This window comes from Tetrahymena thermophila (genome assembly GCF_000189635.1).
Source record: "Tetrahymena thermophila SB210 genomic scaffold scf_8254428, whole genome shotgun sequence".
In the NCBI taxonomy this organism is placed as follows: domain Eukaryota; phylum Ciliophora; class Oligohymenophorea; order Hymenostomatida; family Tetrahymenidae; genus Tetrahymena; species Tetrahymena thermophila.
This window is the reverse complement of record NW_002476209.1, coordinates 197,377-213,948: the sequence shown is the minus strand read 5'-3', so window position 1 is coordinate 213,948 and position 16,572 is coordinate 197,377. Positions and strand designations below refer to the sequence as shown.

Sequence of the window (16,572 nt, the reverse complement as noted above, 5' to 3'; positions counted from 1 at the left end):
TATCTGTATTTACTTTTTTTTAATAATTGATTTAGTTTGCAAATAGAAATCATAAGTAAATTAAATCAAAAAAAGAAGTCTTCATTATATTCAACTAGAAGATGTATTATGATTAATTAAGCAAATTAATTTTTCATTAATCTCAAGCAAGCGTTTTAGTTTTTATATAAATTTGAGTTTATAAATTAAATTAAATTTCTTTTTTAAATTGAATGAAGTCTAATAAGTTATACATATCTTAGACTAATCTATTTCTACATTGGCATTTCTTTTCATTAAAAATCTCATAAAATAATATTAATAAGAAAAAATCTCCACCAATTTAAAATAGATAACACTATTCAAAAAATACATACAGAAAGGACATACTTTAATAATCTGTTTATATTTTATTATATAAATAATTTCTTTACGATTATTATTTACTGAATAACATTACAGTTTCTAATTTTAGATAACTATAATAGCTACATTTAGGTAAGGAGTTATAAGTATTATCAAAGTGTATCTTCCTACAATGAAACCATGTCTTATTATTAAAAAAGCAAATTTAAATTTAATAGAACTGCAAAATATATATTTATTAATTTACCTCTTTATTTTACTCTGAATGCTCTAATTTTGAGAACTTCACAAAATTGATTAATAGCAGAAACAACTAAATGTCCGTAAGCTAAATAAAATATTAAAATTTATTTTAAAATATTTTTACAAATATTATTATTTACCTACTAATGTAGCAATTAAAACAGCCCAAAGGACTAATTCTTCATCTAAAATAGCACCAGAATCGCTTATTTGTGAAATAAAAGTATTCACAAATAGAATAGATAATATAATGAAGTTTGATCTTCTGAATTATATAAATGGAGAATCAGAAACATGGCTGATCTACAAAATAGACTATTTAAGTATTAAAATATATTTTAATATATATTAAAAATATATACTAAAAATAAATTAATATTTACCACTAATTTTGCAAAGTTAAATCCAAAGATATAAATCACTAGTCTCATATAATATTTGTTTGTTTCGCTAACTATAATAGCATATATCGATACGAAAGTAATAAACAAGAAGAATAACATATTTCTACAAGCATTAATCATTTATTCAGGCTTTTAAACATAAATTCTCTAAATGCTATTTTTATTAAATTAAATTATTTTATAGTATTTTTTTTATGTTAGCCACAGAATAAAAAAATATTACATTCCTATTAAGTTAGCTAAGCCAGCAAGACAAAAACCTCCAAGAAGAATATATCTATTGACAATTCCAAAAGATTCCTAGTCCCAAAAGCTGCTTCCTAAGCCTGCAGTGATGAAATAAATCACACTTATTCCAAAACATCCCTCAGCTGCTCCATTAATTGGTGGTAAATACATTATATGAGTGTAATACTTAAATAGGATGTTTTTTAATTAATATTTTTTACTAATTTAATATTACTTCTTCGATAGTTGTTGTAAAGAAGGTAAAAGCTCCTAAATAGATAACAAAAAATGCTCCTAAATTGTTTCCGAATTTCAAGCAGGTTGCTAAAGATATTCCCTAAATAAAAACAATTAAACTATCACATCCATGATCAAAAAGTAATCCTAAAGGACTCGAATTTCCTATTAAATTTTTGAACAGATTTTAGTTAGATTCAAATCTTTAGAATTACTAACTATTTACCAGTTTTTCTTGCCTACTTTCCATCCAAATTATCGAAATTCTGATAACAATACAAAAAAAATTAGATATAAAATTAATAAAAAAAATAATCTAAGAATTTGTTACCATATAAATTATATGAGTTATGCCTAAAAATAATAGCATAGCTGGATGAACATCTGCTGATAATTCCCAAATAGGATAAACTGCCCAGAGTATAAAGTGAGGAATCAAAACGAATAATAGTCCAAGTAATGTAATCTAGATATCAATAATATGATAAAATAAGTATAAATAAGCTAATTTTCAAAATTAAGCAAATATTATTCATCTCTAATTTTAACAACACAATAAAATAATTAATAGTATTAAGTTAATTATGATTGTTGATGCTATTGTAATTAATAATAATTTAATTTAGAGAATAACTTACGACATTAGGTCTAAATGATTAGATTTTAGTAAATAATAATTTAATATTTAATTATAAATATCATCATTCTAATGGAATGCAATTTATATTGTATTACGCTAAACTTTCTGGTACATAGCTATTTATTTTTATATTAAAAATGTTAAAATCATCATTTCATTATAAAATACGATAGATAAAATTTTAAAGAAAAAGAATATACTTAAGGCAGACATTTGCAATTGGGGACATAATATAATTATAAAGCAAGGAGTGGTCTACTCCACTATACTTATACTATAAAAGCTTCTACTCGTATTATTCAAACAAATACTTAAAACCCATTTATTTTGTATTCAAATTTATAAAATTATTGGATATAATATTATTTAATTTTTTCAAATAATTTAAACAATTTGTAGAGATATTTATTAATCATAAAACACAAGCATCATATCAGCTAAAACCTAATCATATATTTTATTAATATAATTCATAAAAATATGAATAAGAGATTTTTTAATTAATGCCCTTTATAAAATAAAATCAAGATATTTACAATTAACTTATAATTGTTTTTTTTATTAAAAAATGAAAACAAAAAAAATATTTGTTTTAGTTTCTAATCGTTGACAGTTTGCCATATTATTCTTTGAAATACTTTTTATTTGCATAAATTATTTTGATTTAATATGAAATTTATAATATTTAAAAGAAATACAAGCAAGAAAGTCCCCCCAAATTTTAATAAATTAGATATTATTATTATTATTGTATAAGCAATAAGTGTAATTGTGCATCTATCTATAAATCTTTGTTTGCCTAGATTTTATTAAAAAAGTTAATTGTTAACATCTATCTCAAAATTCAATCTATTCATTATTTAATTCTCCTTAGAAATTTCCAAAAAAATATCTCTGATTATTATTTAAAATTTCATAGAAAAAATTAATTCCTTTTTTTTTTTAAAGAATAATTCTTTAAAAATTTCATTCAATCAATCTTTGTTGTATCTTATTTCGTTTAAGAATTGATCGAGATAAATTTATTTTGTTTTATTTCTTTCTTTCTTTTTAATTTTTTGAAGCTTATACATACTTTAAAAAAAATGTTTTTAAGTTCTTGTGTTATAAATGATAAATTATTATCTTAAGAATGGATTATGCATAAATAAATACATAAGATACGCTTATTTTGTATGAATAAATTTGTATTTAACATGTAAAAATTAATTTTTCTTTATGCTAATTTTGACTTGAAAAATCTAACTTTTTTATTTAAGAGCTTTATATAAATCAATGTTTCTTGGCAACGGGAGCAGAAGAACCACCGGAGGCTTGGAGACCAACAGCAGTCTTGAAGCTATCGTAGATCCACCATTGAAGACCAGTGAGGGTACCAATCATAATAATTCTGGTAACTAAACCAGTCCAGAGACCTCCGAAACCGATCTTGGCATAAATTTCACTAACACCCTTACCCTTGAATTCAGGAGCGTTCATCTTAGAGACCATGGTATCAGCAGGGTGAGAAACAAGAGCGCAGAAGACACCAGCTAAGTAACCGGATAAGAAAGTAACGGATAATTATTGTCCCTTAGAGTATTCGCTTCTAGGCTTAGTGAATACCTTGCTGTAGAAGAGTTCAACGATTTATTCGAAGGCGACGAACTTAACGATAGTGTAAGGGATTTGTCTGCCCCAGAGAGGAGGTAAAATATTGTATAAAGACTTAGTACCGTTTTCACCAACGAATTTATTGTAAGCAGGTAAGAAAGATTTAGGATAAGCATTTTCAGCAGTTGAAATTTGCATTTTAACCTTAATGGTTTCGAAGGGGCATAATAAAGTATCAGCAATAACTTCAGCGCAACCAGAGGCAACAGACCAACCGATTCTTCTGTATTTTTGAGCGTTTTCTTCACCAACAATACCTTTATAGACATCCTTGAAGATTTCATAGAAACCGAACTTACCGAAACCTTAAAGGGAGTAACCAATCAAGGTGGGGAACCAACCCAAAGTAAGGCTACCTTCAGCTTTTAATTAGCCTAAACCTTAACCTAAGCTGGCAGACCATCCCTTGGTAACTTGATTTTTGCACTTGACGACATCGAGAGGGACGATGGCAGTGTGGGTAAGACCACAAGCCATAATACCACCCATCATGCACTTAGCGTAATAAGATAAATCGTGAGTATCACCTCCCATTTTAGTCGCTATATTTTTTATTTTTTTATTTTTGAGATATATTAATATTTTTGGTTAAATTTTAATTATTATTATTGAGTAAATTTTTGGAATAAATAGTGAGAATTCCCCAAGCAAAAATAATTAGAACTGTCCTTCATAAAGATATTTATTTATTTACAAATTTATTGATTTATTAATTTATTTTGATGCATTAAAAATAAATAGCTAATATAATCAAACAACTAAGTATATGCATGACATGACTCATTCCATTTAAATTATTTACTTATTTATTTATTTAAAGCAAATTATATCCTTATTTTATTAATTTCAGTGATGCACTATATCTTAATATGCATTTTAAACTCTTAAAAAATGAGCATTTAACTATAAATACATTTATTTGTATATGTAAAGTATGCCTTAAATAAATAGGTAACTTTACTATTTGTGACGAATTTAACTAACTACTCGCTTTAGTAAATTATCTTTTATATTTTATAATTTTCTCTTCTTTTTGTTTTTATGTCATAAAAATGATGCCATTCAAAACTTTTTTAGTAAATGATAAAGTGTAATTAATTTCAATAAATTTTTAAATAAGATGGAAAAGTTTATTTTATTGATTTTACTTTTCTTAGATTTATTTCAATTCTTGTTTTACTTGTTATTATAAGTTATAAATTTTATTTTTTATTTAAATTCCTTATTGATGAGAAAAACAGATTAAAAATATATTACAAAAGTAAAATATAAATAAATAAATAAACTATTTTTTTATCTGATGGCTATAATTCGTTTCTGTAAAATATTTATATCCATAATTTAGATACTTACACTTTTACTAGAACGAATGAATACTCGTTTATTTTATATTTTGATAGCTTAATTAATTAATAGAGATTTTATTCTACATTCATTCATTATATTTTAAACACTTTTTTGAAAATTTATAGGTTAAAACATCATCTCACACTAACTATTCGAATTTATTTATTTTCAAAAAATTTCTTTATTAAATTTTAATTAAGGCCAATAAAAATTTATTTTTTTTATCATTTTTTCAAGCCTTTGTAATCAAAAAACAAATTTAGATTATTATTATTCTTACTTAACTTTCAAGCTAACGATATAAATAACATAATTTTTAAATAAATAAATTTTTAGCAAAATAAAGAATGGAATTATTCCATTTAAATAAATAAATTTAAATTAGAAAATTTTAAAAAATAAAATAATATTAATTTTGTTTAATCTATGTTTTAATAAAGAAAAAAATTAAATTTTACAAGTATTTTGATTTTTTTTTATTTAATAAGTTATTTTTGTTTAAATATTTAAAATTATTCATTAAAAAAGTTAAAGTATTTTGTTTAAATTATTAAATCTTTGATAACAATTCCAATTTTATTTTTTTAAATTTAAACAACCATAAATATAATTGATTTAAAAATTATTTATAATTATTTTATTTAGATTTTTTTTAATAATTAAATTATGTAATTAATTACAATAAAAATTTTATTTACTAATTTTTTTATTGATTAATTTTTAAATAAAATATTAATAAAAATAGTTTAATTTGATTAAAAATATTTGTTTTAACTCATACTTTATACAAAATAATAAATTAAATTCTTTAATTTCTAAAAATGACTGAAGACTTTTGTAAGTGTTCTTATTTAATAATTCATCAAATTTAAAATTTAGAAATAATGAATTCTTTTTTTACAATTATTTTATATGTAGGTAATGTAATTTTTAAAAAACAGTTCAAATAAAATGAATTTTTATTAAGTATAAACAATCAAAATACAAGCTGAATATGTTAAGGCGATGTAGATGACTTAAAGAGATATACAAATAGTTAACTAAATTAACAATTTGATTATATAATAACAATAATAAGGAAATTTAATAGTAGAATTAATTTTGTTTAAGTTTGCTTCTAAAAAGTAAATTATTTTTCTTCAATGTTTGTTTGTAACTGGAGCAGTAGATCCACCTGATGCTTAAAGACCAACAGCAGTCTTAAAGCTGTCATAAATCCACCATTATAGACCAGTGAGAGTACCAATCATAATAATTCTGGTTCCTAAACCTGTCCAAAGTCCACTGAAACCAATTTTTGAATAAATCTCACTTATTCCTTAACCTTTGAATTCAAGAGCATTCATTTTTGAGACCATAGTATCTGCAGGGTGAGAAACAAGAGCACATAAAATACCAGCCAAGTAGCCTGATAAGAAAGTGATAGATAATTATTATCCCTTAGAGTATTCGCTTTTTGGTCTAGTGAAGACCTTGCTGTAAAAAAGTTCAACAATTTACTCGAAGGAAACAAATTTAACAATAGTGTAAGGGATTTACCTCCCCCAAAGAGGAGGTAAAACTTTATATAAAGATTTAGAACCATTCTCAGATACAAACTTATTGTATGCTGGCAAAAAAGATTTAGGATATGCAGTTTCTCCTGAAGATGTTTGCATCTAAACCTTGATAGTTTCGAAGGGGCATAATAAAGTATCAGCAATTACTTCTGCACAGCCTGAAGATATAGACCAACCTATTCTCCTGTACTTTTAAGCATTTTCTTCACCAACGATACCTTTGTAGACATCTTTAAAGATTTCATAAAAACCATATTTACCAAAACCTTAAAGTGAATAACCTATAAGAGTTGGTAGCCAACCTAATGTAAGACTACCTTCTGCTTTTAATTATGTCAACCCTTAGGTTAGACTGGAAGACCATCCCTTTGTAACTTGATTTTTGCATTTAACTACATCAAGAGGTACCATAGCTGTGTGAGTGAGTCCACAAGCCAAAACACCACCCATCATACACTTAGCATAATAAGATAAATCGTGAGTATCACCTCCCATAACTATAATTTTATTTGATTTTATTGCAAATTTTATTCTAAATTTAATTAATCCTACTAATTGAGTTTTAGTATTTAATGTTATTTAAATAATTAAAATATGCATAAAGAAGATTCTTATAGAATTTAATCTTTGATAAAATCAGTAAATAAATGTATTAATTCATAGATCGTTTTTATCAATTTCATGATTACATTCATTCCTAAAATTTTTTAAAGTAAATAGAATGAATAAATTATGTAAATATGCAATAAATTCTGTTGCTTTTAAAAGTGAAATAGTCACTTATAAATTTAAAGTCATTTAATTGCAAAATTGAATAAACTAAATATTATATTTCTTTTGCTGATAAACCCATTTACTTAACTGAAATGAATAGTTTAGTATAAATAAATATGTTTTTTATCTTTATTTTTCATCTAAAAATAAAGATTGGGCATATAAATTTTTGTTTTTTATAATAATATTTTTTTGATTTATATAATTTATTCTATTTTACGATAGAAGAATTTTATTTTAAATATAGTTTTTGATGTTAATCATTTTCGATTATAAAAAAATTTTAAAATAAAAATATGTATTGATATATAGATACTAATTTTCTGATAAAAAATTATCTTTTACTTTGGATCATGAGTATCAAAATGTATGAAAAAATGCTTTGATTATAAATAATAAGTATTAATTTTTCAAATATTTTATAATTTATTTAATAATATCTTTTATAAATAACTTAGTTTAAATTTGATAAAAGTATAAGAAGAATATCAATATTTTATTTTAATGAAAAATATATACAACATTATATCATAATTTATTTGTAATGTGAATCTATTTTTATTTAAATAAAATCTTTTAAATTTAAAAAAGTTATTTTAATAAAAATTAATTTTAAAGTTTCATCAAATAAAAAAATAATTTTATTATTTGTGGGATGAATTTAAAACTAAAGAATTATCTAAAAATATATTGAATAATAATTTTATTCATTAAAAATAAACATTTTAATAATTCATGATTATTTTAAATAATAAATTAGCAGTTTTTAAATTATTAAAAATCTTAAATCATTTTTTATCAAATTAAGATTAAGTGATCAATTTAAAATTTTAATTTATATTTTTTATTTTTTATTTTTCTTATGAATACCATTTTTTTTAAATTTTATACGTATTAACTTTAAAAAATTTAATAATCAAAACAAATGAATCTTTTGAACAATTATTATAAAATTAGTATAAAATACTTTTGAAATAAAATAAATACAAGCAAGTTGATAATATTGAAGTAAAAAAATTTAAATTATTTTTATTTTTTCTGAAAAGTATAATAACTTAATGGATGACACTGTTAAGGTCTTATTTTAGAGCATAGAATAAAATGTGCAATAAAATTTTATTTTTGAAATAGAATTTCTACAATATTTAATGAATAGAAAATAAATAAGTTCGAAATAAAGAAAAATAAGTAATTTCTACTTAAGAAAGCTTAAAGTAGAAGAAGAATTTCATATTTGTTGATAAAAATAGACAATAAGTTAAATTGGTTTATATTATTAGATTAAAAAACTCATCAACGGCTATCTAGATCTATTAATTAATTGAATTCAAATATTTGCGCTGAGACAAATTAATTAATTTTTTTTCAAAAATACAAGGGATATTTTTAAATATTTGTAAAGCCAATTTTATTTATATAAATTTATATACTGTATTCAATTTTACAAGTTAAATATAAGCTATTAGTCCCAGGTAAATTTTTAGAGTTTTTTGAACAAATTATATATTTTAAAGAATAAATATGCTCATTTTTAATATTTTTTTATAATTATGTAATGCTCGCATTCTATTTAAAAGTTTATATCAGACCTATTATATATTATTTCAAAGAATTTAGAAATATTCTCTATTATTAAAATATATTGATAATACTTTTAGACTAGACAAATTATATCATTCTTTCTATTCTATTCAGCCTAATTAATTAATTATTGATGAATTCTTCTATGGTCTCAACACCTAAATTTATTAATTTTAAATAGAAATTTTTGAATTTTGTAAATTTTGTTTTTATCGAATATATTTATTTGATTATCAAAACCCAAATTTCAAATATATTTATTTGTATCATAAAAAATAATGTATTTAATGTAGACAAACATTAATTTAAAATTGAGTGGATTCACTGATCAAAATTATAATTTAATATCAAAATAAAAAAAGTAGAACTCTCAAAAACACAAAAAAAAAGGCAAACTAACAATTTAAGACTAAACACAAAATAAAAAATGACTCATATCTCCATCAATAGCAACCCTCAAATGAACCAAACCCCTAGAAAGATACTAATTACAAAAATATTAAACAGTCCTGATCAACAAAAAAGAGACATACAAGTTTAAGAGCCTAGTACTCCTTGCGGAAAGAAAACAAGACTTGATAAGGAACATTTGATTTATGCTCCTAAAAAGTAAATCTAAACTAAAGTATGCGACTCATACCCTACAATTTCTCGCTTAATTGAATTCGATGATTGATGCATCTATCTAATTTAATATCTATTGAAAATGCTATTTTAGAAACTCTATTAAGTAGCTACTTTAACAAATTTTAAATTATTATCTTAACCTAAAATTTCTGATAAAAGTCTTACTCTTAAATATATTTTGAATAAAATTTTAACAAATGAATGAAATGAATATCAACCATCATTAAGAATAATAATTTCACTAATAATTTGATTTAAAGTTCAAATGACTTTATATTAAAAATAATTAAAACTAACTAATCAATCTATAATTATAAAATATTTATTTGTATTAATAATCTATATTATAAAATTTCATATTTCTATTAATATTTTCCTTTTATAAAATTATAAATAATCATAAATTTCAAAATTTAACTCTAAATACTTCCCCAAGAATTTAAAAATTCATTCAAACTTAATAATTCAAAACAAGTAAATATCTAAATTAATTTACAATCATGTAAAAATTTGCAAATAAATGCTTATAATAAATAATAAATAATTTTTTATTTTAAAATTTTTAAATATTTTTAATCATTAAATATTATTTTTTATAGATTACATGTTTTTAGACAGATTTATAATTTAACTATTATATAAACCTCAAAATGATAAAATAAATTTATAAAAAAATAAAACTTTTTATATTTGTATCTAAAATATAGAGAAATCTAATATATTAATTCATTAATAATTTAGATAAATATATATTAATTTTTCTATTAAATAAATGATTTCCTCTTATTTTTATAATTATTTAGTTGAGTTTCAAAAAATAGATAAACTAAAATACTAAAAAATAAATTAAAGTATTATTATATTATTTGAAATTCAAAGAATAAATTAAAAATAATAAGAAACTAAAAAATTATCGAAAATAAATATTTACTTAATCATTTATTAATTAATTTATTAGATTATAAAAAATATTTAAACAATTTCAATTTATAATTAAGATTATTGGTGAAATAATATCTTAAATATTTTAAAAATAAGTGTTGATTGATAATATATTAATTTTTCCTACTTTTGTCTAAAACAAAACAATAAAAAAATTAAATATTTTTATAAAACATAACTAGACATTTTGTTTTTTAATTTAAATTATTTTTCAATTTTTCATTTTTTTAAAAATGGCATTTCTTCAAAGTCTATTTGGTTTTTCTTTTTTGTCATAACCTAGTTAAAGAAAACGGTATTTTACCATGCCATTTATATTATTTTGTTTGCTTTCTCGTCAAGCCTTTTCACAATGCTTTCTGACTAGTCAGAATTTACTTTAATTATATTCTGATTGTTTGCAATTTACTTAATTATTTAGCTCTTTTCTATGTTTTTATTTGTTATTAGATTTTATTAGGTTGACTTAATTTTATTCTCTTCAGAATATTATTCAGAGGAATATGATTTTTATTTGCTAGGTAAATGCTTTTCGCTGCTACTGCTTCTAAAATTTTAAGATTTAATTAACTTCTAAGAGCTATTTATATCATCATCTTTGAATTTAGAAAATGACTTGATACTTTTTTTAAATCCTTATTTTGTTGTGTTTAATTCTTACAATGAAGGGATTGAGCTTTTAATTTTAAATAAAATACCTAGTAAATACATACATATTTATTTAATTTGTAAAATTGTACTTTTAAATGTAAGGTTTAGAAATTATTTTCCATGATTCTGATGAACTCAAAATTTAAGATAAGCTGCTCATTTCTATATGCTTTTACTTTAATATAAAATTGATATAGAAATAAGATAAAAGGTAGATCAATTATTTATTTATGTATTTACCTCAATTAATTATATGATTGATAATACAAACTTTTTTAAATAAAACTTTAAAGAGTCATGCTAGTGAATATTTTCATGAATAGTTAATAAATTTTAAATGTAATTTAGTTTGATCCAGATACTAAAAAAAGTGTGCATTTTAAAATATTACAGACACTCCTCATAAAACTAAAAAAATTTAGCATGGTAGACAGTATTATTTTTGTCATTAAAAAAGAAGTTGAAGAGAGCATTCCAACATGTTTCAGGGATAAATTCTATCATCTCTACTTTATGTTCTGTTTCTTCTTTAATGATCAAATATAATGTTTCTAATAGCAAAAGTCTTGCAGATCCTATAGGTTAATCCTATGTTTATTTTGGAAATTAATACTTTAAAATATCAATTTAATTTACTATTAATTAGTCTTTCTATAATTTCAAAAATGAGTCGCTCTTCTTTAATTTCCACCCATAACTATTTATAATTAACTTACACAATATCTTAAAGTGCCTTTTTGCTACTAAGTTTATTTATTCCTTGTACTTTTAAAGTAACTTATGATTGCTACATTTTTTTAGAAATTTAATTTATTATATTTAAGTATTAAAGAAAATACCTGTTTGATAGAAACCAATTAATCATTTTTCCACAAACAAAGGCTGAATTTTCTGGAGTTATTGGATGTATTTTTAGTTTGAAAATATAATTCTTCATTATGTACTCAAACAAGTTGTATTGTTAATCGGAAAATATAATACAATCTAAAAGATGCTCATAATCAAATGTTTTTAAATTGAGTAATTTAAATAGATCTTCCTCACATTCTTCCTTTTGAAATATTTAAATAATTAAAGAGATTTTGGTTTAAATTAATACCTAGATGATATTTCTCAGTAAGTTAAATATGAATTGGGCTATTGTATGTGAATATGTATCATTTTAAATGAGAGTATCTAAAGAAAAGTATGTTTATTCTGCTAAAACATCATTTTAACTTTAGTTGTAAAAGAAATCATTTTAAGCCGGATACAATTCACCTAATTTGTTTAAATCATTTAGATATGATTCCTATTTATTGAGTAACTTGACATTAAATAGCTAAGGCATAACTCTATTTACTCCATTTTAATTAACTATTTTTACTGTTTTCAAGAGTTATAATTCTTTTTAACTCAATTTTTTTATTGAGTCACTCACTTCTTCTTTTTTCTGCATTTTCATATAGAATGACTAATTTAAGGTTATTTCAGGAAGAAATTTGTTTGATATTTAGCTAGACTCTGTTTTGCATCTTAAAGAACTAAGATTCCTTTCAGAAATTGATCTTCTTTTTTAATTGGCTACAGAATTTATTACAAAAGAATTGCTGGTAGTAGAGTCATTAATTTTATTTATTGACTTAGAATTGAACTCTTTTTAATTTTTTATTGTAAAACTTTGATTGATATTATCATTTTTATTATTATAACTCGTAGATCTATTTCTTTTTGAATTGGCATTCTAAGTTTTTCTTTTATCTTCTTACTAATTTTATAATTTTTTACCATTTTCTTAATTTTTTGATTCATCAGCCTCCTCCTTCAAATTTTGATCATTTTGAATGATTATTTACTTATTTTTCTTAGCTATTTCTACTATATCAGAAAATTTCATTTATTATTAATTTTGTTAAATAAACTTTTATACATTTTTATTTCCCTTTATTACCATTTTGAGATGTTAGCTTTATTCAGGCTAATTTTGGAATTAATTAGTTTCATTTTCTTAATTTTATTTGCTTTAATTATTTTAAATTAATGAACCTCTTTTACTAGAGATTGATTGTTTTTTTTAAGCTTGAATTTGCTTCATTTCTTTTGTTTGTATTGGGTCTAAGTTTTAAGATATTTAAATTAAACCTCTTGAAAATGCTCCTTTTAAAACGCTCATTCTACTTTTAACTATGTTTGTCTTAATTTTATCAATATCTACAGCAAAACCAAATTCTTCTTCTGCAACACTCTTGTTGTAAACTTTTAAGCTTTCAAAATCCTTAAGCTTCTTTCGTTACTGAGAAAAATATGTTATTATATCAGATGTTGGCTTAGACTACAAATGTTCTTCTTTATACATTTTTCTTAGTTTTTTTAAATCACAAAAAAGCATCATCTATTAATTAGAAAAACATTTTAATTAATTTTTTAAAATTCTATATGCTATTTACAGTTAAAAGTTCTCTAAATAAATAAGTTGTCTAAGTGTATTCCCAAAATTTTTTCAATAAATGGTCTTGTACAGGGTATTCATTTTTATAATTTATGTTAAATAATAAATAAAACAGTCTCTGTACTTGAGGATAATCAAAAAAACCAATTAAGTGATACAAAATGTTATATTTTGTCATTTCTATTAAGGTCATTTCAGGGACATATTTTAGAAAAAATTCTATACAGTTAGCTACGTGATTGTAGTTACAGCAACTGCTGTTTAGCATAACTTTGTTTAATTCTTCAAAAAACATTTCAACTACATTATTAAATCTTAGAAGGTATTCGAAATTTTCGTATATCAATAAAAATTCCATTGCTTTGAAACTTCTAAAAATATAGCTGTTAATTTCCCACGGACGTGCTGCAAACATTTCTGCTAAGCTTCTTCTAAATCCCACCTATTCATTTAATTTTAGATTAAAATTTTATTTTATCATAAAAAAATATACTGGTGCTTCAAATATGACTCCTTTCATTTCTTCTTTTCTAAGAAGCTCTTTACTAAAAAAAATTATTAACATAAACTCAAATACTCAATATAATATAATACTTAAGAGGCATATCCTTAGGTTTGATAATAAAAAGAATAACTAAGCTCAAACTGAAACTACTTTTAAAGGTAGCCTTTGTCTGATCATTTTTTAGAATGAATAAATCTTCTTTACTACCTTTAACAAAAAAAATAAGTTAATAAAAAGATTAAAACATAATTTTTTAAATTATTAACTATTTATAATCCATTCTTCTATTTTTTATGAACCCATAGCCTTTTACTATTATTATATCTTGTGAACTGTTGGACTACTTTAAACTTTTTGTTCCAACTTAAGTAGCTTATTTGAAGGTGTTTTCTGTAATTTTAAACTAAATGTAGCAGATTTAAAATCTTCAAATGTGCCTTATTGTGAATTCTTACTAGGACTACCCTTTGGTGATGAAGTCAAAGAGTCATCTTAAGCAAAAAAAACACTTTTATTTTTCCCTTTATTAGTAGGTGATTTTTCTTCAAATGATTAGCTTCTAACTTTTTCTTCTATTTTTTCTGTATAGTCATTTTGTTTAATCTTATTACTTGGCTTTTATTTCTGAACAACAAGAGAAAATTATCTATTATCCTCGCTATAATAGGTTTATAAAATATCTTAATTATTTTCTAACTCCTCATCTTCTTCTCCATCTAAGTCACTAGTCTAGTAACTAGAAAGATTCGATAAGTTAGAATTTTTATTTTCGCTTTTAACATTATAGTTAGAGTTAACTTAAGGGGAAGATATATTGTCTAAAGATTTTTACTTTTTATTTATGCCTAAGACTAAGTTAAAATAATAATTATTTTGTAATACTTAATTGACTACAATTAACTTACTTCTGTAAACTTTAATCCTAATTAATTTATTTTAAAGTATCCAAGGGTAGTCTTATTTGTATTTTACTAGTAGCTATTTAACTCTCTATTTGATACTTTCGTTTTAACTGAAATCATAAAATTAAAGATAAATATTTATAATCCCATCTATCTCTTACTAATCTGTAAATTTCTTTTGCTTTGTTTTTAAAAAGTAATATTAGATATATATTTTCTATAATATTTTATTTTATTATACAAGAAAAGATTCGATGACTAAAAAAGAATAATCGAAGCACAATTACTTTATTTCAATAATATTATTTTATATTATTTCTGTAAAGTAGATTTTATTTATGTGGCGATATTAGAGTTATTTAACATCCTCCTTATTTTCAAAATAAACACTTTATTAAATTATAGTTTAGTTTTACTAATAATCTTTAAATGAAAGATCATCTTTTTCACTTTCAACACTAAAAAAAGCGCAGGCTTTAAAGATAGCATCAATTAAATTAGAGTTTTTAATATATTTTTCCATTAAAAAATCAAGAATCATATCAACCTTTTTTTTCAAAAAATTAAATATTTATAAATTAATAATAGTAATAATTACCTAAGAACCAGCAATATATTTAACAATCAATAGCAGCTTTACTAATTCATGCTACTACAATATTTATTCTAATTAATCTTCTTAATGAAAAGCATCTGATATTATTTATAATCCCTATACACATTTTTCTATTCTTTTAACACTATCTATTTCAGCTATCTTTAAATATTAAAACAGTTTATTCGCTAAAAAACTACCAATAATTTAGTAATAATTTAAAATTACACAATCTTGTAAAATAGGAATAGGATTCTTGAACTGAAATTTTTATATCTTAGAAGTATATCCTTCTGCTAGCGATTATTCTTTCATATCAATATAAATAAACTTAATCGAAAAAAATCACTTGGATAGAAAATTTATATCTTAAATTTATAATAATTTAGTGGTGTTTGATTAATCTAATTATTAATATTTTACCAATAAAAAATTTTGTTTTAAATCTTTAATTAGCCTTATTAAAAATAATTATTTTCATTATCAATATTATCAATAGTTATAATTTAAACAAATATAAATTAAAATGATAATTTATTTTTCATATTAAAACAAACAATAATAATCCAAAAAATAAATTAATGCTTTAAAATTAAAAAATTATTATGGAAAAAATAAAATTTTAAAAATGGAAAACAAAATATTATAGGCAATCAAAGCTTCAAACAAATGGCAAATTAATTGAATTTTTATTATTACTTAAACTAAAAATTTAAAAAAAGTGAATTTTTTCTTGGTAAAAGATAAATTATTTTAAGTTATATTTTTCCTTCACTAAATTTTATTTTATTTTTTTGGAAAAATTAATTTTATTGAAAATCAATTATAACAAGGTTTTTTCAATTAAAATAGTTCTAAATTTTTGAAATTAATTTACAGTTTAACAAAAAAATATATATTTATAATAAGAC

The 16,572-nt window shown here is 21.7% G+C and overlaps 5 protein-coding genes across 5 annotated transcripts; all 5 read right to left on the bottom strand. All coding sequences in view use genetic code 6, as the record gives it.

The window, feature by feature from the left end:
* Positions 1-497: 497 nt before the first annotated feature.
* On the bottom strand, positions 498-2,419 carry TTHERM_00535750 (CDP-alcohol phosphatidyltransferase; the record flags this gene model as incomplete). The annotated part of the gene is made up of 11 exons (XM_001023484.3): positions 498-529; positions 593-673; positions 729-903; positions 972-1,146; positions 1,216-1,406; positions 1,456-1,622; positions 1,684-1,723; positions 1,789-1,923; positions 2,096-2,105; positions 2,193-2,213; positions 2,298-2,419. The coding sequence occupies 11 exons, from the start codon at positions 2,417-2,419 to the stop codon at positions 498-500; spliced, it is 1,149 nt and encodes a 382-aa protein (XP_001023484.3).
* A 950-nt stretch (positions 2,420-3,369) lies between these two features.
* On the bottom strand, positions 3,370-4,284 carry TTHERM_00535740 (phosphate carrier protein; the record flags this gene model as incomplete). Its single annotated transcript, XM_001023483.3, has 1 exon — positions 3,370-4,284. The coding sequence occupies one exon, from the start codon at positions 4,282-4,284 to the stop codon at positions 3,370-3,372; it is 915 nt and encodes a 304-aa protein (XP_001023483.1).
* A 1,952-nt stretch (positions 4,285-6,236) lies between these two features.
* Positions 6,237-7,151, bottom strand: TTHERM_00535730 (phosphate carrier protein; the record flags this gene model as incomplete). Its single annotated transcript, XM_001023482.1, has 1 exon — positions 6,237-7,151. One exon carries the CDS (start codon positions 7,149-7,151, stop codon positions 6,237-6,239), a length of 915 nt encoding a protein of 304 aa, XP_001023482.1.
* Positions 7,152-9,454: 2,303 nt separating this feature from the next.
* TTHERM_000535729 (hypothetical protein) lies at positions 9,455-10,039 on the bottom strand (the record flags this gene model as incomplete). The annotated part of the gene is made up of 1 exon (XM_012799800.1): positions 9,455-10,039. The coding sequence occupies one exon, from the start codon at positions 10,037-10,039 to the stop codon at positions 9,455-9,457; it is 585 nt and encodes a 194-aa protein (XP_012655254.1).
* A 760-nt stretch (positions 10,040-10,799) lies between these two features.
* Positions 10,800-15,976, bottom strand: TTHERM_00535710 (calcium-translocating P-type ATPase, PMCA-type family protein; the record flags this gene model as incomplete). The annotated part of the gene is made up of 14 exons (XM_001023480.2): positions 10,800-11,256; positions 11,321-11,406; positions 11,472-11,819; positions 11,868-12,018; positions 12,071-12,282; positions 12,331-13,602; positions 13,658-14,101; positions 14,153-14,204; positions 14,254-14,371; positions 14,431-15,015; positions 15,070-15,247; positions 15,308-15,613; positions 15,665-15,823; positions 15,890-15,976. The coding sequence occupies 14 exons, from the start codon at positions 15,974-15,976 to the stop codon at positions 10,800-10,802; spliced, it is 4,455 nt and encodes a 1,484-aa protein (XP_001023480.2).
* Between the last annotated feature and the right edge of the window lie 596 nt (positions 15,977-16,572).